Source organism: Calypte anna, chromosome 5A, assembly GCF_003957555.1.
Source record: "Calypte anna isolate BGI_N300 chromosome 5A, bCalAnn1_v1.p, whole genome shotgun sequence".
In the NCBI taxonomy this organism is placed as follows: Eukaryota; Metazoa; Chordata; class Aves; order Apodiformes; family Trochilidae; genus Calypte; species Calypte anna.
Window position 1 is genome coordinate 12,032,533 of NC_044251.1, and position 26,805 is coordinate 12,059,337.

At 35.1% G+C, this 26,805-nt stretch overlaps 1 protein-coding gene across 1 annotated transcript in view; it reads left to right on the forward strand.

Annotated features, from left to right (window-relative positions):
- The window catches only part of FMN1 (formin 1), a 135,842-nt gene that overhangs the window by 74,059 nt on the left and 34,978 nt on the right, over nucleotides 1–26,805 (forward strand). The window contains exons 8-12 of the mRNA XM_030452021.1: nucleotides 341–429; nucleotides 4,981–5,110; nucleotides 7,797–7,943; nucleotides 11,395–11,454; nucleotides 13,564–13,684. Coding sequence (XP_030307881.1) covers nucleotides 341–429; nucleotides 4,981–5,110; nucleotides 7,797–7,943; nucleotides 11,395–11,454; nucleotides 13,564–13,684 — 547 coding nt within the window. The remainder of the gene's footprint in view (nucleotides 1–340; nucleotides 430–4,980; nucleotides 5,111–7,796; nucleotides 7,944–11,394; nucleotides 11,455–13,563; nucleotides 13,685–26,805) is intronic.

Consider the following 26,805-nt stretch of genomic DNA (forward strand, 5'->3'; position numbering starts at 1 on the left):
GCTAAATCGCTGACCTAAACTGTGTGAAGCATCCTATAGTGATACCTGCAGTACTGTGGTCTACAAGGATGCTCTTCTGTGAAGCCTTGGGCAGTAAATGGCATTGCAAGGCACTCAAGGAATTGATTTTGGATCTTTATGCCTGTCTTTTGCATATCTAAATGCTTCCCAATTAAAAATATAGTTGTTACTTGCAGAAAAACAGTTAAATTAGTAATTTTAAATTTTATTATTAACTATTTATTGGTTATTTATATTTATTTGAGTTTTTATATTTTTTAATTTAGTGCTTATATTACCTATTAACTATTTATTACAAACTTTACATTCATTCACTCAGAGAGCACAAAATGATGAACTGGAGAAAATCAAGCAATATTACCAGACTTCAAAAGAGGAGGAACTGAAGCTTCTGGATAAACCAGAACAGTAAGCTAAGTTTTTGTAGCATTTTCATGTTATATGGTAAAATCCTTTGCTGATATGTTAAAAAAGATTTTGACACATAATTTTTGGTAGCTAATTTTTAACCTTTGTGCATTTCAAGGCATGATATAAGCTTTGCTTTATTATATAACTTTCTTTAGACATGACAGATTTTATTACATCAACTTGGACTACCAGAAGTGATAAAATGTGTAACCTTTAATCAATAAAAATTTCTGAACTATATTCTCACATTTGTAAAAGGCTTATCCTTCTCCTAGAGCTTTTAGGGCTAAATTAATGTGTCATAAAGCAGGGCCAGCCTGATTTTGGTTGTTGATTATTTGGAAGAGCTATACAAGCAGAGGGTTTTGGTGATGCAGTGTACACTGCTCGTACTGACTGAAGACCTAGCAGGCTGATTCCACTGTCCATCTCCTGTGACTGCTGTGGGCAGTGACAACTGTTAAGATGCAAAACTGTTGTAATAAACCTTAGTCCAATGTGAAAATCATAAGAATTCATGGTGATCCTGAATTTTATTTTAGTATACATTGTACTTTAGATTTTGGCCTGCCAGTGGTGCTTCTCTTCTGCTGCTTTGCTATTTTTCCCTTTCTGCTTCCGTTCTCTTGCAGTTTCCTGTCTTGCTTCCTTTTCCCTCATGTTTGTTTTTGTCTTTTCTGCTGTCTCTGGCATAAGAAATGGTAGGGGGAGGAAGAGCCAAAACAGCAGAGATAGCAAACAATTAGTTGATGTCAGAAGTATTACATTTCCATGCCTTTTTTTCCTACTCAAATGTTGTGGCAAAAAGTAGAATTTCTTTCCTCTTCCTCCTACCACAAGGCAGCTATGTGCTCATTGGTGACTGTCCAGTAGAAAGCAGGTTACTGTTGTGAGATGAGGCTTCCACACTTACTGTTGCTTAAGAGTGGCTGTCATTCTTAAGTGAGACATTAGAGGATGAATATCTGCAAAGTGGATTAGCTGGTTCTTGCATCCCATGTCTATGGCTTTCATTGCATTGGCTTGAGGCATAAGAATACATTGTGTGAGTAGTTGATGTTTTCCAGAGCTTGAATCTTTGGCAATCTGTTTGCTGTGAAATAAATATTAATAAATTTTGTATTCTGCAGAATACAAATCTTCTATGGCTCTAGAGTTAGAAAAGGTTGTCTGTTTAATTATGGTGGAGAGAGGTTGATCTTAATTAAACACAAAGTTGGATTTATGCTATCATTGTTCTGTAAAGAACTGTAAATTAAGCAGTTGCCTAATCATTCAGAGTGAAATAGCAATGTCAAAGACAAAAGCTACTTTTTATCAATTATTACTATTTTGTTGTCTCTGCAAGTCTTAATTATGCCATTATTAAACCACCCTATTATTAAACAACATAGATTAAGAAAACGAACTTTTTAAAATACTTCCTCAAAGGAGAAACAGTTTGCTGATGATGAACTTACGTAGATGTTATTGGACTCCCGAAATAATGTGCTTTCTGAAAACTCAGAATATCCAGTGCTGCTGGCTTTGCTGCCCAAGTCAGCCTGTACGTCAACCAAAATGCAGAACTGGTGATTTGGTGGAACTGTACAATGCATATTACCTCCATAAAAGGCTAAAGACAGAGAATTTGTACCTGTGATTCAAAGGATTTGATCCAGGGCATAAGCCTTATGTATTTGCTTTAATGAGTATCAGAACAAAAGTGCACACATTTTTCAAATGGTTGCAAAATACTAGCAATAGGCATAGCTATAATGAAGTCATTGACACAAATTCACTGAAGTCTAAAGGAAACCTTTGCCATTTTAAAGTATTTGGTGTGCCAGACATAGAAAGCTTTGGTGGCATTAGTGATGCTCTCCTGCACCTGTGATTTTGATTTATTTTGCTGATGTGTAAAATTAACTGTTGTTGGCACATACTGTGTCAGCAACATGACAATCTGCTCCCTAAATTATGCTTCATGATAATACTTGTTAAAATGTTAATATTGCTTAACATGATCAAGATTTATATGCACAATTGGCCACAATTTGGGGCTTTGCTAGCAAGATACAGATGATTTAGCTATTTTCCAAGACTCACTTAGTTGTAATATAATCTCCATGAAGTCCTCTGTTACTGTGAAAGAAATACTAATGAAGGAAATAGTAGCAAAATGTGATTCTAAGCTTTTCTGGTTTGTACATACTTCGAATTCAAGAAGTAGTGAGCTGGTGATAATTGCTGTCCATGTAATGCTATTTGCTTCTCTTTGAAGACCACTTTCCTTTGACTTCTGTTTAAAACCTTCTGCATTACTTAAGAGCTTGCAGGTTTAGATCTACCTTTTAAAAAAAAAAAAATTTGTAAATTTTGTACTCTTCAAATGTAGATACTTGTGAACTGGTAAACAGTTTACTTCTCTAAAATCAGCCTTCTTTGCTTATGATCTGGAAGAATGTCCTGTGATGCTAAAAACATGCCTGGCTTGAAAGTGTTCTCAGGTCCTTTACTACAAGCTTCTCATAGGATACTCAAGTAGATGCATTTTTTTATTTACAGTTTATGCAAGAGAGGAGCAAAATGGACTGCACAGCGATGAGCAGCAAATCTCTGTGTTTACTTTAGGCTGTGTGAAGCACAGCAATGAGAAACTCATCAGAATGTTAGGTTGCAGTCATGTCACTGTTAAAGTCAAAATCGCACTTTTCTCAGACTAAAATTGCAATAACTGAACTAAGATTCTTTTTTTCTCTTTAAAAATGTTGTCCACCCAAACTGGTGGTTTATTTTTGATAATCACAGACTCGTAGTAACTCCATTTGTATGCATGAAGATTCCTTTTTGTGACAGATTTCAGTTAAAAGTTTTCAGACTGGATATTTACGTTGAATACTTGGAATTCCAGAATCTGGAGAGATTTTCTTTTTATGCTAATGCTCTTTTAACTCACGGCACAATTATATTTGTTTTGTATGATAGTTCCCTTTTAAAGGGAAGGCAAGAATATGTGTCATTTGACTTGTAAAATTTAAACTTATAAAATGTATGTGTGTTAAAACTTCAGTGACATGGTTTGGGTTTTTCTTTCTTTTGTTTCTCTCACACGAAGTGCAGAGTATCCTTTTTTTCTTTTTTTTTTTTTCTTTTTTTTTTTTTTTCCTGGCAATACCATTCATTCCCAATAGGAAGCATTTTTATTAATACCAGCTTGGCATTTCTTTTTTTCCCCACTGCTTAAGTAAATAAGAGCCAAGGCAGTCCTCCCCAATCCTTTTCTCACAATAGATTGTTCCATCAGGCAAGAAAGAAAAAGAAGGAAAATATATATTCCCATTAAAATCCAATGTTCCACGTCGTCCACAGGTGGATGTTGCTGATTATTTAGATAGTTCCTTTGTATTCAGCAAAGTATTGCATGCATGAGAAATTTATAAACCAGATTTGGAGATATTGATATTAATTATCATGGAAGAGAAATTTTTTGAGAAATCAGATGTCTTGGCTTAAATAATTAAAGGAAGTTTTATAAGAATTACTGATAATTGCTCACAAAATTTCCCATAATTCAGTGAGGTAGAAAAAGATGTACAGCATCACATCAAGAGGCTTCTAAGGATATCTGTGGACAGGTTAGAGAAATGTCTGTACAGTGGTAGTGGAGCAAAAGACAGCCTGTTTCTGAATTTTGAGAAAGCATCTGTATCACTGAAAACCCACAAAGCAAATTGTGCAAACCTTGTCATTAAAGGAAGTGCTAAAGCTTCTTGTATTTTTTAGCCAGGCTCTTACATTTTAAACTGAAGAAAAGGGATGAATTACTCGTGCCTTTAGGATGCTTTCATTTTGTGATACCCGAACTGGAGTTGTTCAGTATGGTTCTTTTATTTACCAAATAGTTAAAGGAAGAAAGCTGAAATACCCTTATGAGGAAGGTGTATAACTGAGGACAAATAGTCAGTAACTTTGTGAACAGTGGCTGAAGAGAGATATAAAATACAAGTATTTTAGAGCTAAAGTATGACTAGGTGCCTAACCATAAAACATGCTGCATAATTGGAAGTGTGGTGCAAATTCGAAAAAGAAAATTGAGGCTGAGCATCAGAGGAAATTTCTTGGCAGACGTTTTATATTAGGAAATAACCTTGTATGAATATATTGAGTTCCCCATTTCTGGGCACATTTTTAAGGAAAGCAATACACATAACTGAGAACAGTAAATAGATTGTGATTCTCAAACTCTTTCCATTTATTTTATTTTTGTTGTTTTTTTTTTCTTGCTTGTTTTTCAAACTATAATCTAGGCTTATCATTCTTCACTTCATTACTGTGCAGCTGTGGTGATGGGGTACTAATAGATTATTATAACAATAATGCTTTGCCTTTTTCCTAATGTGATTTCTTGACACATTGCACAGAAGAAATATAACAATTACAAGTTCTGTCAGATTTTGTTCAAAGTAGAGAAGATAGCATATATATTTCATGAAACCACAGCTTTGATCCATTATGTGCGCCGTGAGTAAGAAATATGAAGACTAATTAATACTTTTTCTTCCACAGATTTTTATATGAGTTATCTCAGATCCCCAACTTCACAGAACGAGCTCAATGTATTATCTTCCAGTCAGTTTTCTCTGAAGGAATAACATCAGTGCACCGGAAAGTTGATATCATAACTCGTGTTTCCAAGGTATGTCCTAATGAAAGCTAAATAAAAATATAAATATATTTTAGAGTATTCATGTGCTGGTTTATTTTTGTTAATTTAAGCAATGAACTTTAATCCTGGTTATTGTCTTTTCAGAAAAAAAATTAAAATAAATTTTTCAACTGCTTATGAAAACAAAGAGAAGACAAACAAGGGGAGTTTAGTTATCTGTGGTGCCCTGTGCTCTTGATAGGAAAAAATGGTTTTATTTGACTGGCAGATTTTTATTACTTTGCACATTAAATAGAGTAGTAGTTAATACTTTTTTGCGTGCCACTGTTCATACCACCAGCAATAGATGCCTATCATGTTCTTTGCATATTCTAACATTAAAAATAGTTGCTTAGTGTTTCCTTTTCAAAAGAGATATACATAAGGAATCAACTTTGTATGAGACAGGGATAGTGGTATTACCCTCAGTTTACTTATGGGAAGCTCACAATACAATTAATATACTCAATGTATAGTATAAGGCTATGTAGGTAGTTAAGAATTAGACCTGTGGCCTCAGATTCTCAGTTAACAAGACAGATACCTTTATTTGTAAATTAATATTATTTATTAGTGCTCCACCATGTTTCTAGATTTCTTTTTGTTTAAGGCATAGTAATTTAGTCCTTGGCCCTGATATATCTACATTAAATATGGATCCAGAAACATCTACCAACAGTCCTGGCTCACTGGGGACATCCCAGATGATTGGAAGTTGGCAAATGTCACGCCAATCCACAAAAAGGGACAAAAGGAGAACCCGGAAAACTACAGGTCCGACAGCCTGACCTCAGTGCCTGGCAGGTTATGGAGCAGATCATCCTCAGTGCAATCACACAGCACCTGCAGGATGGGCAAGGGATCAGACCCAGCCAGCACGGGTTTAGGAAGGGCAGGTCCTGTCTGACCAACCTGATCTCCTTTTATGATCGGGTGACCCGACTGGTGGATGAGGGGAAGGCTGTGGATGTGGTCTACCTGGACTTCAGCAAGGCCTTTGACACCGTCTCCCACAGCATCCTCCTGAAAAAGCTGTCAGCCCACAGCTTGGACAGGGGCACTCTGTGCTGGGTTAGGAACTGGCTGGAGGGCCGGGCCCAGAGAGTGGTGCTGAACGGGGCTGCATCAAAATGGCGGCCAGTCACTAGTGGTGTTCCCCAGGGATCAGTGTTGGGCCCAGTTCTGTTCAATATCTTCATTGATGATTTAGATGAGGGGATTGAGTCCATCATCAGCAAATTTGCAGATGACACCAAGCTGGGGGGAAGTGTGGATCAGCTGGAAGGCAGGAGGGCTCTGCAGAGGGACCTGGACAGAGTGGAGTGTTGGGCTGATTCCAACATGTAGTGAAATGAGGCAACCAGGTGCCACTAATTGCCAGGCAGTGGGCATGAGCTTGTGTTAAGCCCACCTGTGCCTGATTAGGGCGGGCCCCCACTGCGCATGAGCAGGATTAGGGGGCCAATAAAAGGTAAGGCCTGAATTCACAAGCTCAGCTCATGCTGAAACTCACAACCTCGGCATGCTTGGCTTTTTACTGCTTCTATGAGCACTGCACTAACTTCGTTGCGCCACTAGCGCTCATTGCTGTTCATTGCCTGTATCAGGAACAGCGTGGCCAGCAGGTCCAAGGAAGTGATTCTGCCCCTGTACTCAGCACTGGTGAGGCCACACCTCGAGTACTGTGTCCAGTTCTGGGCCCCTCAGTTCAGGAAGGATATTGAGGTCCTGGAGCGGGTCCAAAGGAGGGCAACCAGGCTGGTGAAAGGACTTGAGCACAGACCCTATGAGGAGAGGCTGAGGGAGCTGGGGCTGTTCAGCCTGGAGAAGAGGAGGCTCAGGGGAGACCTCATCACTCTCTACAACTCCCTGAAAGGAGGTTGGAGCCAGGTGGGGGTTGGTCTCTTTTCCCAGGCAACTCTCAGCAAGACAAGAGGGCATGGTCTCAAGTTGTGCTGGGGGAGGTTTAGGTTGGACATTAGAAAGAATTTCTTTACCGAGAGGGTGATCAGGCATTGGAATGGGCTGCCCAGGGAAGTAGTGGATTCTCTGTCCCTGGAGATATTTAAAAAGAGACTGGATGTGGCACTCAGTGCCATGATCTAGTAACTGCAGCAGTAGTGGATCAAGGGTTGGACTTGATGATCTCTGAGGTCCCTTCCAACCCATCCGATTCTATGATTCTAATGAGAAGCAGACTGAATATGACAGTCTGAGCCTAACCTGGTGGCAACAAACATAGCACATCTCAATTTTACTGTGTATTATGCTTACAGAATAAACTATTGCAGAATTATTGAGGATGGAAAAGGTGTCTGAGATCATCAAGTCCAGTCTGTGACCATGACAATGACTACCTGGTCCAGTCTGTGACCATGACCTATTAGTTTCTTGTCTTTAAAGGCTACTGAGAAAGTGTAGTGATTTTCCAATAATTTTTTTGTCATCTACACAATATGTGATAAAGGAAGATACAGCCCAATAAATGTTTCTCTTAAAACTTTGGTACTTGTGACTGTTTTAGCTTCTTGTCCCTACTAGGGATAAAGAAAAACATGAAACAAAACTTTTAGCAAAAAGAAAAACAAACAACAACAACAAAAAAAACAACTGTTTTTTTGTTAGTCGTTGGAATTTTTTTGCCAACAGAAGTTACAAATTAGTATCCATTTTTCAGGCTTTGCTGAACATGACCAGCGTAAAGGAAATTTTAGGTTTGATTCTGGCTTTTGGAAATTACATGAATGGCGGAAATAGGACCCGAGGTCAAGCTGATGGATTTGGTTTGGAAATACTCCCAAAACTAAAGGATGTCAAAAGCAGAGTAAGTACTCGTGTTTAATTAGGTAATTTTTGTCAAGTGATCTTTTTTTTTTTTTTCTTCCATAATCTGTCAGTAGTGAATGTTCTCTCATTTGTTACCATTCAAAGGTACTTTGTACCATTTTCTTGATTTTTTTTCTCCCACCTTTTCATCTCTTGCTCATGTGCAAATTTCCATAATCCCGAGCTTCTCCTTTCCAGTACTCCTAGGATAATTATGTGATGTGAGGGCTGCTGTCTGTCTCCTGTAGTAGCTATGACTTAATTACAGGCTGTTACAGAAAAGTGAGAGAGCAAGACTGCTCAATTATTGTCCAGTATATGTCCCCATTATGTTTTCTTGCCTTAAACTTGAGGTAGCTCTGTGCCAGTAAAAATGTTTTAAAATCAGGTTTAAATACAAAGTATCAGTAAAGGTTCAGTGTAGCATATACGCTAAGGTAATATGTGCATATAATATACAGGATATCAGTTCTTGAAGAGATTGTGTCAGACCCAACAATCTATTTTCAGTGGGGATTTAAATGGATGTAGAGCATGAATTCTGAATGGCATCTACGAGAAGATGCTTATAGATGGCATTAATTTATCTTGTAAAAAATTGAGAACCCCTAGCACATTTTTGATTAGTCATGCTAGGATCAAATTCAGGCTCAAACTGTGGGCGCCTTTTGAGGTGAGGTTACTGTGTTTCTTATTTCAGTGGGGCAGAGAGGGTGGTAATAGGTAATGTAGGCAATGGAAACACTCCTCAAAGTCATCCTCTGCCAGAGCACACCTAGGTAATACAGGGATATATCAAGTAGCAAAGAATAAGAAGGGTTTTTTCATTTTCTGCTGATGCTGGTAGAGATTTGGAGGGTGGGAAAAATACCTGTATTTTCAGATTTTTCCCTCTTCCTACATAAAGCACTGCCTTGAGCTGCAAGGAAGGCAGATTTACTGCTTTCGTTCCCAGTGATGCTTCATGTAGATAGGAGTGCATTGATGAGACAGGCAATGGCAGGAAAGTAGTATGTTTTGGGAACTTTTTAATATACTTATGGATACCCCAACAGAGTTTTAAAACACATTTAATGAAATGTTCACTGAACAGCTGCATTAATGAAAGTATTTCCAATACATTTGAGACCTTTGTGTCTTAAAGATACTGAGATGCTGGAGCATGTCCAGAGAAGCTCAATGAAGCTGGTGAAGGTTATAGAAAAAAACTCCTATGAGGAGAGGCTGAGGGAACTGGGGTTGTTTGTTTGGAAAAAAGAAGGCTCAGTGAAGAGCTTATTGCTCTCTAAGCTAACTGAAAAGAGGTTGTAGCAAGGTGGGTGTGATTCTCTTCTCCCTAGTAATAAAGTTGTGTTATGAGAGGAAATGGCCTCAAGTTGCGCTAGGGGAAGTTAATAAAAATTTCTTCACTGAAATGATTGTCAAGCATTGGAACAGTCTGCCCAGGGAACTGGTTGACTCACCATCCCTGGAGGTGTTTAAAATAAATGTAGGTGTGATGCTTAGGGACATGTTTTAGTGGTGGACTTGGCAGTGTTAGGTATATGGTAAGCTCGATGATCTTAAAGATCTTCTCCAATCCAAATGATTCTATGATTCTGGTTCTTACATTTCTTTTCATTGCAATGGTTCTGCTGTTCTCTATGACCACTTTTCTTCCAGTGCTACTCCATGGACAAGGCACAGTTCAAGCTGCAGTTAAACTAGAACCAGGCCAACTTTCCCAATAATCAAGTGTACATTGGTTGACCAGCTGCCATGAAGAAAAATCTAAATTAACAACTGAGCTTTGTCTGACTTCTCTCAGTAGATATACTAATTTTAGTCTTGCTCTTCTATCAAACTATGAATTTGTAATAATGTAATTATCTCAGACTGAATTTAGCCAGCATATTTCAAAATTATGTTATAAAAAGGAGTGACATAAGAACAGTGTGACTGCATAAGAATTGTTCCTTAGCAAAACAAACTAGAAAAATTACAGAATGTACAGTTTTCTGGTAGCCAAAATAAAGATATTACTTGCTTAGACTAGTCTCCAAAATGCTTAAAAACTTAAAAAGGCCAAAACCTATAGGCCAACATAGAACCTCCAGGGTAATTGGTAGACCATATTTGTGAGGGAAAAGAATTCAGGATCCAAAGTATCCTTCCCTTGTCTCTTTTTTGGAAGTGACAGCAAGCCATATTGCTTCTAGGCAAGATGAATTCCAGGAGCTAAGGTAAAGAGTCAATGTTAAAACCCTAATTTCATATCAAATTCATTTGTTGTCAGATGGAGCCTAGAAAGTTACTTGATATAGAGACTTTCTTTTAAAAATGTAGCTCACCACTTCAAAATCTGCTTTTTTGTCTTTTGCAAATACTCTTTAAATTACAGTAATAGTTTTTATGGTTTAGCATATAGAAAATATAACAATGAGTGTATTTTAAAATAAAAGAGCAGTCAAATGTTCAAGAGTCACTTCAGTCACACAATGAGTAAGCATTGTCTTGTAAGACCAATTTACAAGCAGAGTGGCTTTGTCTGCATGACCGTAATGATTTATTTAAGAATTTTGCTGGTATATGATATTAATAAAATATAATGTGCTACAGGCTCTAATATAGGTGAGGCAGCTCTGTACAGGAATTGAAATACTATTCATATACAAATGTTTCTTCTGATACTTGTCAATATACAGTATGAAAACACATCCAGAAAAAACTTCAAAGACATTCCAGATATAATTCCCAATATTATGATTCTTTCATGTCCTTGAACTGTACCCTGTAATGTGTAACTTTTATTTTTACACTTCTCTTTTAGTTCATGTGGCTTATTCTGAGCCAAAGAGATGTAACAAAATAAAATTGTTTCATAAAATTTTTGTAGGCAGGACTAAGGAAATGGTAATTACCGAAATTGAGTATTAAAATTCATATTTATAAGGCAACAGCACATGAAATATATGTGTTAGGTACACACTGTCTGTTTTTATATTTGGAGTAAAATATGAAAAATATGTATGCCTCTTTCAGATTGTTATTATAGATTAATTGAGAGAAATCAAGAAATTAAGTTCACCTTAATATATTTGAGGTGACTGCATTATGTAGTTAATATTCAGGAATAATATGACTAATTTTTACTTTTTTCAATTTAATATTATTAATTCAGTAATTACTTTTATTATTATTATTAGAAAATGATATGGTGACACCTTCTTCCAGTACATATTTTCTTACCTGGTATTTAGAAATAAAAAAGCTCTAAGTTCTGCAGTCGTATGATAAAGTCCATGGTTTGAAGGTTTGATTTTTTTTGTTATTAATCCTGAAGCGATGAAGATACTGTGAGTACTATTTCTCACAGCAATTTAAAATAAGAATATATTTATTTTGAAACAAGTAAACTTTCACTCAAAATGGTGTAAATAATTTTTAATAGTGTATTTCTTTTTTCCTAGGATAATGGTATTAATCTTGTGGCTTATGTCGTCATCTATTACCTACGCCATTGTGACAAGGTAAAAGGTTCATTTGCTGTCTCAACAATCTTTAAATGGCTCTAAAAGAGTTTGTATTGGCTTTTTAAACATCTGAACACAGTAGCTCTGATGGAAGAACTAAATAAATTGCTTTTGTTTTCTTGTAGAAGTTGTGGACCTCAATAGGCCTGAGCTTTGTTACAGGTTTTATGATAGGACTTTGGAATTTTTTCTGTTTACTGTGGAACAAACCACTGCAGACTGTCCAGGTGGTCACTCCAGTCCTGTCATCTCACTGCTGGGTGCTGTGACACTGTAAATGTGGTGCTGATGTGGTGATAATGGAGGGCAGAAGTGTGGATAGGCTGATATGTTAAAATAGGTGAGGCAGCTGATGGGGATGAAGTTACAGGTTGAAAATACAGGTAGAGATGTGGCTGCTGCTTTGGGTGAATTACTTCTGGGAGGCTTTTTGATAGATATCAGCAGTGCCCAAAGTTTTTGAGTGGAAAATTTGAATTATTTTCTTCTAAATTAAACACAATTAATTTTAAGTATGTAATTGCTTATTCTTAATATTAAAGAGATGCCTTTACCTATTCTTTGAATCTAAGATTAGTGTAATTTTTTGTGGCCCTATGTCTGGTTGAATACTGCTAATTTGTTCTTCTTTTTTCCTATTTGTCTTCTTTTTATTTCTTATATAATGGTGTTGAATTGATGAGTCCCGAGTATTTTTTCCAGGACTTAAGATTAAACTAATTTAAAACTTAAGTAAATGAAGACATTTTCCCTGCAGGAGGGTTGGACTAGGTGTTCTTAAAGGTCCTCTTCCAACCCAACCCATTCTGTGATCTCTAATCTCTGATCCTCTATGTCAGGAGCCTGTGGAACAGCTCCTGGAGATGAGGTGTAGAGAAGATAAAAAACCAGTAGATACTTAGATATGTACTGAGGCTTTTTTTTCTTTTTTCTTTTCTTGTAAACAGGGAGATAAAGTGACATTAGCCTAAGTATTCATCATGTAGAAAGCCTTATGACAAAATAAACTTCATCTAACCTGTAATGTTTCTCAGTCCATTGGATATTGAGAATATTTTCTTTTCTCCTTTTTTAAAATAAGTAATGCTAAATCTAATGTTTTCTAATTATTTTATTTAAATATTTAATATTTCTGCAAACTTTCTACTATACTATAATTTTACTTCAGGGAATTCTGTAAAACCAAACAGTTTATCTTTTTTTGCTGAGGTGTAAATATCCATTTTACATTTTTCCCCCTGAATGTTCGTATACTTATAATAATAAAATTATTTTTTCTTTGTTCACAAACCAGTTAGTTCTCTAACCTGTGATTGTTCCTATATTTCGGAAAATATTGCATCTCCTATACAATGAAATCTGTGCACAGACAGTATGTTAAACTCACTGGTATATACTTACACACAGCAATGTCATATATACTTGTTAAATTTTCATTGGAGATATTAATTTGAACCTTGTAAGGTTTGTTTTGGTTTATTTCTGATTTTTTTTCCTGGTGTGCTGAAAAAAAGATACCTACTTAGGAGTTCCATTCAGACATTAACCCATTTGATGAATTTAATCATCTAAGCCTTCAGCTGTGTATTTTATTCTGTATAAAATATTTCAGGCAATATATAAATATTGTTTTCAATTTATGCTTTTAAAATGTGTGTGTTTAATGAATTGGGAGGGAGTGAAACCACAAACTTTTGGCATTAGATCACTTGTTGCATTGAAGTGGACATTCATGTTATCTTTTTTAAAGAAACTTCTTTTCAAAGAGACTTCTAATCATTTGTCTAAATTTTTATTAATATTAGATGAACTGAAGTGTTGACTTCAATGTTGTTTTAAATTAATTGATTAATTAATTAATTAAGTTAAATTGAGCACGGTTTGTTTTAAGAAATCTGAAAGTAAATGTCAGAACTCAGAATGGTCAGAATTTCATCTTTAATGATATTTATAATTCTGTTATTTTAGCAAGGATGATTTAAGATGTATTATTTTTGCAGTTTTTATAATAGTGTTTCATAGATGATGCTTAAAAAAAAAAAAAAATCACTGCAACTCTATTCAGTCTTCATAGTGACCTTTTTGTTTGTTTGTTTGTTTGTTTAGGAAGCTGGAACAGACAAGAGTATTTTTCCTTTACCAGAACCACAGGATTTCTTCCAGGCCTCCCAAGTTAAGTTTGAAGACCTAATAAAAGACTTACGGAAACTGAAGAGAGATCTAGAAGGTAACTGGGAACTTTCACATTTGTTCTGCTAACAACAAAGTGCCATTTAAAACGTGACCTTTATGAGGTTTTCTTATTGCTAATTAGATTTATAGTGTTGATTCATTTAGAGTTTTTACACTGTGGCACAAATTACTCACATAAATTAGAAAGAAAAAAAAATCAAGCTCATGACTCAATAAAAATGAAAGTAAAGATACTGAAAAGTAGTTTTCCCTTTTACAGTCAAAAAAAGACCTTTCCCTAAAGAAATCTTTCTGAAATTTTCTGTAGCTGTGTGTGAATTTTCCTCTGGCTTCTCCAGAACTGTGTGTTTAACTGCAGATACCTGTTAGCTCCATAACATAACTACTTTCTTCAGTACACATATAACAACAATTTAACAGCTACAAGAAAAAGTTGAATACTATTAATATAGAAATAAAACACAGCTTGCCAAGACTCAGAAAAGGGAAATGGAAAGCTCCAGTTCAAAATATTCTCACCCTGGGACATAAAATAAACATTTTAAAATGTTTATTATAAAGAGGGGCTTAGAAACCCAACTCATCTATCAATCAAGGTCCTGAGTGGAAATAAAGTAGAAAGGGTTGCTAAGTGTCCCAAGCAATTTCATTTTTATTTTGTGCTTCATATGACTTTCTAAAACCAGTAAATGATGACTGAATATTTCAAGTCCATCTTTTTTGTTAAGGGAAAGTTGCTACTTTTGCTGAAGCAGTTTTGTGTAGAGAATGTAATTCAGGGAGAGAATCTGCATAAAGGCCTTTAAAAACATCTTCATTTAGTTTTACATCTCTGCATCAAAATGGGAAGAGACCTTTTAGAATCAAAGTCAAGATGATTGGTTTTAATTTTTTTTTTTTTCAGTGTAACAAACAAACTTTTATCCTTACAGATAGAAATTGCTGGGTAAGGTCACTGCTGTCTTTAGGATAGTTTCAAAGGTTAACAGTGGTAGGGAAGTATCAGTTGTTGTTTGTTCGACCCGGGCAGAAGTGAGTGCTCTATCTCCTCTCATCGCTTGGCCCTGGAAACCCCATGGCCTGCCCTTTTTTGGGCTAGTTTGTGCTGAAACATGAGCTGTGTTTGATCTTGTACTTTTTCAGCATGTACTCCTGCTGTCATGCATCTTAGTCTTATAGGATCTGCCTTGAGGCTGTGGCATTTGCATCATATTTGTTCTACGTTGCAAAGACACAGCCAGTGGGAAAAGCTAAACACTGCAACTCTTAAAATTTCTATTTTCTAAAACAAGTTTTCTTAGGCATTTATAGAAAATCTAGAAAAATCTTCATGTTGAGATTGTTTTTGTATTTTTTTTGTAAGTTGAAAACCTCCCAAACCAATTAACATGTAAAGCTAATGAGAGCAACGATTTGGGGGCAAAAAAAAAAAAAAAAGTTGTGGAAATGTTTTCAGATGTTGGTATTTTATCATTCAGAAATATGCAGCAGAATTCTGACTAGCGTTCCTGTGAATAGTTTCTCTTATATTTAAACAAAGAAGCAATCACTCATATGAAAATGGTGCATCTCAGTCAAACATTTCCTTTCAATTTGTTTTCTTCAGATAATGCCGTAGTTTGTTTCTAAATCAAAATTTTGATTGAAGAGGTTATAATTTTAACACGTACAACAAAGATTTGATGAGTCTCTGTAGTTTAGTATAGCCATTAAAAAGTTGTGGCTGCTGGCAGAATACCAGTGAAAGTCTAAAGCTGAAACAGATGTGAGTAGCAGAAACCAAGTCCAGAGAAGCGTTGGGCCCAACTATCCAGACAGGCGCGGCCCTTCAGATGTAAATAATTTGAACAATATTAACTGGGGCTGCCTGTGTTATAGGGTATGTTGGATTTATTTCACAGTTTGGTTGGCTAAGGTAGTCTTAAGCAGATTACCTTGGAAGTAGGATGAGACAAAGGTAATAAATGAAAGAAAGGTTTTCTTGTGTGCCAGTTGGAAATGAACTGGGTTTTTTATTATTATTTGTACAGCATGATTTTAAAAAGAAAATTACCTCTTGTGCCTGAAAAGGCAATTTTCATAGACACTTCTCCCAATAGTCATTAGTTAGTATTTGAAAATATTTTTTTACTTTGTCAAGGCATTCATTTATCTATCATGGATATTAACATAGGAAAGATTGAGTTGTCATGAGTGGCATGTCTTAATGGTGTAAACCTCTGGTTTGAAATACCTAGACACTGTGGAACCAAAAGTTCAAATCTAGATGGAGCACAAATCCTTTCATCCTTTTCAAATAAACAGATTGAGTTCCATACAATTTGCTGATTTGAAGTCTTGTCAGATTAGACTTTAAAGGGGTTAGTTTTTTAGTTTAAAGAGGTTAGAATAAAGCTTGGCTCGAAAATTCAAACAATTTTTTGGAGAACCTTAATGCAAAAGGTTTGTAACGTGTATTGCAGAACAAACCTTGGAATTATGACCATTTTTTAGCTTAAAAAAAGAATGCTAAACAAAAATATGCATTTAATATAGGCTTTTAAGGGGAAAGAAGTGCAAAAGAATGCAATATTGGGTAGTGAGATGAAAATTTTAGAGTGAAATCTGGTTCCACTTTAAAGTCACAGGAAAAAGAAATTTTTTCACCCCAGGTCTGTATACTCAGTGTATTTCCTATGTTTTCCAGTATTACAAAGTAGCATAAGCAGATAATTTTAATATAACAGGTATTAGCTTTCCAGTTCATTCTTACATTTTTTGCTCTGCATCAGTATTTTAAGATTGTAAGATATCTTATTCCTTGTCTAGATTCCCACTTTTTCCTTTTCTTGTGACCAACCATGATTTCCCTTCTAGTCTGGCCAGTGCCACTTGATTTATGTTCTTCTGGATTAAGCACAGAATATTTGGAATGTGAAATCATAAGATCTTTAGAAAGAAAGCCACTCTACCAAAGCATCATAGACTTGCATAAGTTTTACCATGAACCTTTTATTTGTCTTAATCCAAAATTGAGCAATCTTAATTACTCAGAATCAGGTGCACTGTAGACTGTTGCCCTCTGTCATACATATTGCTCTTCTTTGCAATACAGTTTGTAAAATTTTTAAATGGTGCTCTGTTAGTTATTATGTTCACTTATGTTCATTATAACTTCTTACCATTTTTGACCTTAACAACCGAACAAGCAAAATTATTTATTGAATGGTTAAAAATTGAAACCAAAGATGGTCAAATCAATAGTCACATCTTTATTTCTTATGACCAATTCAGTTTCCTATGAATCTAACATTCTGATCCTATTGAAAATCCACAAACGTTTTGCTTTCACATTCTTTCTTGACCACCAGTGGAGATACTAGTTGCCATTTTCATACTAGTATTCAGTACTGTGTGTATGCTTTAGTTTTTTATTAACTTAGTGTGTACATTTACACATACGTATGCCTGACCTAAAGGAAATAATTTAACCTAAATAAAGAGCAGGAGTTCACAGATCAGCTACGTATAATAATCAGCAGGATTTCAGTTCTCCAGGAGACATGGTTCAAATTGGGTGCCTCTTAACCTAGATCTGTGTCTTGAATAAGCATGTTACCACTCAGCTTTCCACATTTAAATAGTGGAACTTCATCAGAACTTCAGCTTATGGCAGCTTCATCTTGTAAATCTGTATAACCCTTGTAAAAAGTTTAAAAGTGAAGCAAGTGGAACTATGCATAATAAGTTAAGAAATTACAGCTTTACATAGGGGATTTTGTACATTATTTTTCATACGGGCACATCTATAACTATGACCATAGTTACAAGGTACCTCTGGAAGTCCTGTGGTCCAAAGCCTTTAGCAGGACTTCACTCACATTTAGATCAGGTTGTACAGGGCCTTAGCCAGCTCATTTTTGAATCTAAGGCACCTGTTCCATAGCTGAATCACTGTCTTGAATATTTTTCCTTACCCTTTGTGAGTTTATGATGCTGCAACTTGTGACTAGTGCTCCTTTTTCTTTGCATGTGCATTTCTGAGAAAAATCTGGCTCTGTCTTCTCTGTAGCTTTGTTAAATAGTTGAAGTGAAAAACTAGATCTCCAGTTTGCTTTGCCAGACTGAGCATACCTGAACATTCAGACTGAACATTCAGTGCCTCTTCAGGGATCTCTGTATAAAATTATATTTTTCAGTGGATATTTGTTAACCAAATTCAGACAAGAATGCAAGAGAATTTAGAAATGAGAAAGGGCTGAAAATTGAAAAGACTCACTCATTTTTTGGTTCTTGCAGCCACTGTCATTATAAATAAGAGACAAGAAAGAAGCTGCAAAAAGAAAAAAATTAGTCCATGCTCACTGAAGACCAAAACTGATTTTCCCAAATTAAAATCCCGGACATTTCTTTTATTGAGTATTATAAAGGAAAGTATTTACCAACAGGACAGTATTCAAAAGCATAAAAGTTTAATCAGTATTATCCACAATAAGTAAATTTAAAATTCTTAAAAGTGTGTGTTCCCATCAGTCTTCAGACTGGGTTAAATGTTTTGCAACAAAATGTCCGCTAATAAACTGTAAAACCTTTTTGTTCTAGAAATTTATTGATGTTTTCAGTTAATGAATTGGGACATTTGCAGCTTTTGCTGGAATCCTCTGTAAGCACAGATGGAGAAATTAATGTGGTTTTATTTATTCAGATGGAATTATATATTTAGCTTATACATACTATGGCTTCAGATAAAATCTGTTTTGTGGAACAGAGTTTTAGCATAATCATGATGTGATAATTACCAATAGGGCAAAGGTTATGATGTTGAGAGGTTTTGTCTATTGTTTGATTTGCTTTATAGACAGCTAGGTTACTGGATCACACAACAAAATTTCTAAAGATTATATCAGTTTGTATGTTAACTTTCTAAATACTTTGTTGGATGAATAGATATTTCTCAGCAAAAGGCTGTGTTTAATCTTCACAGCAGACTAGTATTCAAAAAAGGCCTTTTTATAAAATATTTCCAACGAGCCAAAATGTTACTCTAACTTAAATGAAATGCTTGAAGTCAGTTTAACAATGGTATTTAGACATCTGAGTCACATACATATACTCAAAAAGTTTTCTCAGCAGTAGCAAGGAGGGTTTATAATACTTTTCAGGAATTAGTAATTTTGATTTTCTTCATCTTAATTATGCTTCTAAGTTTTAAATTAATCTTAAGATTTCAGAAGTGCATGCAAATAGAAATTTTAACTGCATGGTGGAAGACAAGAAGCCAGATGCATGTGTTATTTCTTTAGAAATTAGCACAAATGGAGCTCATTGTTTTGTACCTGGTGAACATCAGTAGATTTTTGCACAGTCTGACATGCACATGGTATATTTTTTGGCAATATGGAATGGTGTATGGAAAAAAGCAAAGAACAGCTTCATACAGGAACAATTTTTTATTTTCAAGAGTTGACAAAATGACACTCTTTTACTTCTCAGAGTTTTCCAACCTTTTTTGAATATGCTCGTGTCTCAGCAGAATGAGAGAGATTTCACTTTGATTTGGCAAAGATACAACATAGACATTAAAAACCACATTTTGTATGTGAGCATTGGATTCTGTTTTACAATTTAACATTTTGACAGTGTTCCTTTGGTATTTGTATGTGAATACATCAAGTGGAAATTTTCCTAAGTGGGTCATCCCTTAAAATTCCATTAGATTTTCTAATTTGTGATAATAGAGAATTGTACGGAATGGTTTTAATAAGATTCAGAAATAAAATAGAGGAGCAAAGCAATGATGCTTTAGAAGAGTTTATTCCCTGGAAGCAGATGTCTGCATGTGTGCTCAAAGGCAAGGAGAAAGCTTTCTCTTGGTTAAACAATGGCATGCTGTTCATTTTATTCTTTTATGTTTTTTCTTCTGCTAAAGAATCCTCGGAAATTTCGCCTTAAAAATCACTTTGCAAACATTGAGCTTCTAATACAAATCTTGGAAATACCACAGCTGTGATTTTCTGTGTGTTTTTCTGTGTGCCCTTTTCTATAAATAAATAAATAGAGATATATGTGTGCATGTTAAGCATTAGTGATGTAACCGTGCCGCATACGTCTGGGAGCAGGTAGAGTACATCTGGGAACAGGAGGAATATTGTCCCTACCCATGGGCATGATGGATAATGAAAGGTGTAGTTTGGAGAGTGTGTAACACTAGCATTGGAAGGAGCAGTGACTTCATATTTATGGATCTCATCAACTTTTTCTCTTTAAGGGAGTGTGCAATAAAAGGCAGATTTCTTCTGGAATTGTGGCAGTCGCTTATGTATTTACTGGCAATGATCAAAGATTGAAAGTACTTAAATTCATACAGAGGGATGCAAATTAGTCATAGTGAAGCTAATTAGCACTCTGAGAAGTCTTCCTGCTAATATTGTAGTTAGTATATGAATTTACATGATTTTAAATCAAAGCAGGATGCTGTAGCTGAACCAAAGCCATGAAGTCGTTAAAAGAATTAATTAGGTGGAACTTTATGATCTGTCTTGCACAGAAAATCAGAGATCCAGCACTACAGAGGGAAACAGGAGATCACTTCTCCAGCCTCTACAATTTCAGCTCATAAACATATTGTTTCAGCTATTGCCCAGCAGTTCTCATCTATCTGACCCCTTGTTCAATACGCTAAGTAATAACGAGGTTTTGTGTTTGAAAAGTCTTTTTCCAAACACTCAAAATCTTAGCTTATCGGATTGAAAATATTACTGTTTCTTAAAACTTTTGTCTTCTTCTAAGTATTCCAAAATACTAGTTTTTTGTACTGTTCAGAGGGAAGAGAAATGTTCTGATTTCTCAGCGGGTTCTGTCAGCATGCATTCCTTCACTCCTGACAGTTCTTAATGATGTGTGGGTGTCTGTATGTTTGGATCATGACACTAAACCAAAACTTTTTTCTAATAATGTGTGCTGGAATTACTTAAGAAATTTTACAAATACTTGACTGAAAAATTATGAGAGTTTAGTCATTATATTAATTTATATGTGCTGTTCAGTCCCTTGCAGTGTCCTCCTCTGCTGAAGGGCGTGCTGAATGTAAACTACCATTTCTGAGAGATACATTAACCAGAGTCTTAGATATGTTGCCATGGTGTGAAAAATATTTAGTTTTGCTAACAAACTTTGTTCATTCAGCTAAATGCATTCTTAGGAACCAATCTTAGCAGAAAGTTTTTTTAAAATTATTTATGTGAAATGTTGATGTCCTTTGGCAAAATGAGGAGCAGGAGAAGCTTTTCTTTCAGGTTAGTTAAAACTAATATAGGCCTGACAGTTGTTTTGTATGGCATAACATACTGTAAAAGTTCAAAATGTTAAACCTAAAAGAAACGAACAAAAAACCCCTCACAAATCTTTAATCTGAAAGGCAAAGCCAGAATATCCAATCAAACCTCTGAGAATTTTCAAGATGTCTGACTCTTGGTTTCCATTAATGCTCTATTAGAACAGGTGGACTTTGCAGGGTGTTTTGGTTGCCACTAATTCAATAGTTTCCACTGTTTAGGATTTACTACTGAAATGTTAATTTGCCTCAGTTGTACCTGAGAGCTTGAGCACCTAAATAGATATTTTTTCTCTGTCCCCAGGAACATGTATTTAAAACAGGCAAAGACTGGACTGTTTAAAAGTTTTGTTTATTAGTTTGTATCCTCTGAAACACCTCTTCAAAAAACAATCATTAATGAGTGAAGAAAATAATTATGTATAGAAGCAGATTTCTAAATTAGCTGAAAATAACTTCACAAAACAGTTATCTCTGCAAGCAGTTAACAGGTTATAATAGTAGGTGATAGTTCTATGCATGCCAACACTTTTTTGCATTAATTGTTGACCTTTGTTTAAGGTAATGAAAAAGTATCTTGAGTGCCACCACACTTTGATCCTCTTTCACATTTTACTGGTACCTTTATTTCAGAAAGCCTGACACCTCACTTCATGGTATTCTCACTTCTCTTAGTTTCAAAGGCAGCCCAGCTCTGGCTAGGCTGGTAGTGCTTGAACCTTTGTATGTTGCCATCACTGAAATGTATGCTTATTGTGTGTCCAAAATCCAAACAAAATACTATTCTCAGCTATTCTCAGTCAGTAGCAGTGTAATCACTTGCAGTTAGAAGTTAGTGAAATCCTTAATCTGTACTCAAAAGCAATCAAGGATAAATCTCTTCCCTTCTTCACATTAAGTCCATCTGAATAGAAACATTAAGTTGCAAAAGTAGGTGAAATATAATGGCTTGTGAAAAACCAATGCTCTCATGTGCATACCTGCAGTAAATATGTATCTAAGTTGTATGTAATAACAACAGAATATAACCAAATCCTGCAAAGTGTTCAAAGGGTAAACATGCATCTTCTGTAACATTTTTTTGACTTGGAAAATTGTTTGCAAGAAAAAAATGTAAAAAAGCAAAAACCCACCAAACTAAATCATGCAGAAGTTAAATAACACCTACTGAACAATTTAAATATCTGCATTTTATCTGAAATTTATTAGATTTTTATTTGGGTATATAAACTCAAGTAGTATAACAGGCTTCTGCACTGTGAAAAATCATGGGTCTTCTCATACAGAAATTTGGGGTTATTGAGTGCTGCATTGAATTCATTTGTGGTAGGGTTTCAAATCCTCTTTGAAACAGAGATGGTAGGGGTTCTAAAAGGGAATTGTCATAACCCTCTTGTCAAAGATAAGCCTGCACTATAACAAGAAAATAAAATAGCAAGCTTGGCAGCATAACCTGCCAAGCTCTGAACAGACAAGAGGAGAGGGATGTTTAGCAGCTTTCACAGTGGCATAACTCATGGAGGATTGTGGCAGTGACAGGTTTATAGGAATTCATGGTGTCAATACTTGGTTTCACTGTCAGGATGACTCCTGTAAGTGCTACTGGTGGGTTCTGGTGAGTAAATAGTAAGTAATTTACTGTTATCAACATTAAACTATTTCTGGTTGTGTGTTCATTTTAAAAATAGTGCTTAAAAAATTCCAAATCCTGTCTGATTGACAGTGAAATGCTCTTTACTTGAAAGTTTGTTTATGGACAGTGATTCTTTTGACAGATTTACAAGTGTCTGGAGTTTTAAAAGACTATTGCCCAATAGGCATTAAGTGAGAGACATTCTATTTTGTAAATATTTTCACTTATATTGGGGATTTCTAAAGAACTTTTTGAGCCAAGTACTGCATTAAATCTGAAGACAGTGGCAAGCTGATAATCAGCAGTTTCCAGCTTTGTTTTAATGTTTTACTAATGGTTTCCATTTCTGTGGCCAAGATTTGCAGTGGGTGAAGCATGATGTACATCCAACAATTTGCAAGAGCTTTCAACTACTATTGCACACTCATATTTTCTTTTTTTGCAATAGCTCATTTAGAAATAAACACTTCTCAAAGTAGCATATTACATTTAATTCCACTAACGTACAGTGCTTACCAAGAAAATGAACCAAAGGTTTATTACAGTAATGAGCAGTTTGCATCAATTTGAAATGCTGAAACAGGTTGATTATTTTCTAAACTGATTATTTTGGAATAAGATAGTGGAGTAAGAAAGTTGTACATGCAGTGTGCTAGCTGTCAGATTCCTCAGAATTCCTGCAGAATCCTCAGAATTTTAGAAAGAAATACGTTTTCCAGAACTGATTTCCAAGAAGAAATGAATAATAGGATCCTTTACCTCAGAATAATTCTAATAAAAATCTTGCTGAAATAATTTTCATTTTAAAAAGGAAATGGTTTTTATTGTGGTGAATATGATGAAATGTTAAAAAAAAATAAAATCATGTAATGACCTCTCACATTTTACAGCTTTTTTAGCAAAGAAAATTGAAGCAGCTGATAGAACAGGAGTTTTCAGTTTTAATTTTTTGTGTTTGGCATGACTCGGTAATTTATTTTTTTAAAAAACACGGTATATTTCAAGTAAATTTTTTAGTAAACAAAAACTAAAAAGAGAAACACCAAATGTAGCAGGAATCCCAATGGAAGTTGGTTATCAGAAAACTTTCTATTACATTGTGTAGAACTGGGGCAGGTCGTAGAATTGTGTGGCAGCCTTTCACCAGATTTACAAGTCTAGGTTGACAAAGAGCAGCTTACTCTGATATGAAGAATTACTACTGCCATTTTAATCAAAACCTTTGATTTAGCCCTGTCACGAAGATCCTTTTCCTCTTCCACATGTGTCTTTATTTTTATCTGATTTGTGATTCCTTTGAGCAGACTTCCATCATTCTCTGCAATATTTATCCTCTGTCAAGTTTGATGATGTTCCAAAGTCCTTCAGCATGAAAGATACATCTGGTTCACCATTGTAGCCATCTTTTTCGTATAGGTATTTGACAAGGAATTGTTATTCTCCATAGGATATTTCATTATTAAAGGGAAAACTGAAACTGGAGAGATTGCAGCAGGAATAGAAAGCTTTGAGGCTGCAGGTCCAGCTGAAGTTCCTAAGTGCCTTCAGCCAGTGACTCCGTACCTATGTGATGTGTCTTATATTTAACATTAGAAAGTAAATATATTCAAATGTTATTCAAATATTTCTGTGGAGTTGACTTTTAACAGATTCACATACTCTTTTGTTTGTTTTAGACCAAAAGTATAGGTTACTGCATGAAGTATATCCTAAATTCCAAGTCAGTTCAGGGAGTATTAAACAGTATAAGGCAAATACATTGCTTTTGTAATTAACAGGTTTTCATTTCATCACCCTTGTCTTTGATTCCTTTAGATCAAAGCTAAAACTTTCAGAGCCCTTCAGTCTGTTTTGGCAGTTACCTGAAAGAACTGTAGGAAGTAAACTGACAGATTTTAGTTTTAAATAGTTATCATCTTGATAGATCAGCAGAGAATCATCCAAGGGTCTCTTTTTAAGGCTTTCCAATAACGTAAATACATTGAGTCTGCCAGCATTTACTTGATTTCTTTTGTCTGTTTCAGTTTCATCACTTCAAGATGACTTCAGCAATGCAAACTAGTATCTCATCTCATTTCATCTCATCTCAAACTTTTAGAGTTTTAATCGGTACCCCTGATTCACTTATTCCTTGTCATCTGCCTTATTTGATCTTCTCTTCTTTGCCTTTCTTCTGACTCCTCCTCTCCCTTCATGCCAAATGTAGATTTTCTTGTTCAGGATGAAAAGGTTTTTAAATGTGCTTTCTTTTTATTTAGAAACAATTGATCCTAGTGCTGGTCATTTAAATATTTACATGGGACATACCTGAGGAACCTTTCTAAATCATGTGTTATTAAAGTTTGTTGGAGGCATCTATGAAGCTTTCAATACTCTAGACAATGCGTTAACACCGTGTGTTCTGGAAAACAACTTTCTAGAGTATGTTTAGGTATCCTGTAGCTACCAGCCCATTCTAATACATATTCATAAAAATCTAGTTCTGCATAGATTTATACAGACTTTTCTATATAAGATTGTTATAAAATATTTATTTACTTTCAATCATTGCAGCCTTGTATGATTGTAATAATCGCATGCACTGTGTGCCAAGTGCCTGAACATAACACATGTACTAATACTTTTACACTTCTGTCATTTTGTGTTTGTCTAAAATTATTTGTAAACATTGTCTTACATCATTTTATGTAGATTTTTTAGGGGTGAATAAAAACCATTGACCTCTAGCTGCTACTTTGTTCAAACTGTCAGTCAGAACTTAGCAATACTGTCTCAGTTATTTTGCTATATTTTTTTCCTCTATAAAATTCTTATGTGTCCCTCTTCTTCCAAAGTGTTACAGTTTGTTTAATTAGCTGTAGAAGTCCCTGAAGTCTACAAACATAAATACTAAGCATACATAAATTTCATACAATGTATGGTAAGTCATGAAAGGTTCACAATTTTAATGGTAAGAGGCACTTATATAAGAAAGTAATCTTTAAGAGTTATGTAAACTTCCCTGTTTTTGCATTTCTTTTGCTTAGTTTAATTTATTAGACACAAAATCAACCAGCTAATACATACTTTATTTCCCAGTCTGATAAGTTTAAATTAACACTCCCTTCTACCTTCTATCTGGTATGCAAACAAATAACCATTAATTTACTCTGAATGGTTCCAAAGGTCTGTCTTGTACTACAGGTTGCAAGACTAGAGATAAAAGATAAAATTAGACTGTAGACCAGGCCATTTTATATAAGCTCTGGGGCTCCCCAGGAATGTCATTGTCCATACAGCCTACATGAGTTATGGAAGGATGCTAAATTAAAATACATAGTTAGGTGGGAACAGGCATCTTTTCAGCATTCTTCTGTAACAACTGTCCAAATTTCTGATCTCAATTAATTGAAAATCTGGGTTTTAGTAAGCCTTGGTGGTCAATAATTGTACAGGCACACTATATAGTTGTACAATAAAATGTATGCATCTGTTTTCAACCTTCTACTGACTTTTTTCACTGCACTACAATCTTACATTATCTTAACATTTTAACTACAAATTCACAGCTGCAGTTTCCGTAGTTTTCTATTAGTTTTTCCCTGCAGTTGAATTATATAATGGTGGTAGCAGTATGGTGTGGATATGTTCCATGCAGCCAAACTATAATTCTTGGGTTCAACTCCAAAATAAATTTCCATATAAATTTCGCCTCTTGGAAAGGAAGATTCGTGTAAAAAAAAAATTACTGATGAATTTAATTGCTAAATGGAAGGTAACTGTGTTTTGATTTCCAACAGTCTCATTTCATCTTTAATGTGAAACACAAAATTTACTTGAAGTGCTAGGAAAGTTAATATTCATTGGCAAATAACCTCAATTTTTTAGGAATTGGCATGGCATCAATTCTTAAAATAACACATAGATTAAATAATAAACATTTAGTGGTTTGATGTAAGTTAACTTTCTTGCAGACTTACAATATTTCATATCTTGGCTTGGAATTTAAATACTCAAGTAAAGCTGAATTCCTGTATCTGTGTTAGAAAAAAGTGGTTGAGCATTGGATACCTGGCACTGATTGATTAAAATCAGTCCAGATATGGGACAGCCTTCAGTTAGCATAGAGGCAGAATTAAGAGCTTTACTGTCTAGAATTTGGGCAGGCTGTGTTAGGGTCAAGTCTCAGCACACAGATGGAGGTTTAGGACAAAGTCATTACTGAAGACAA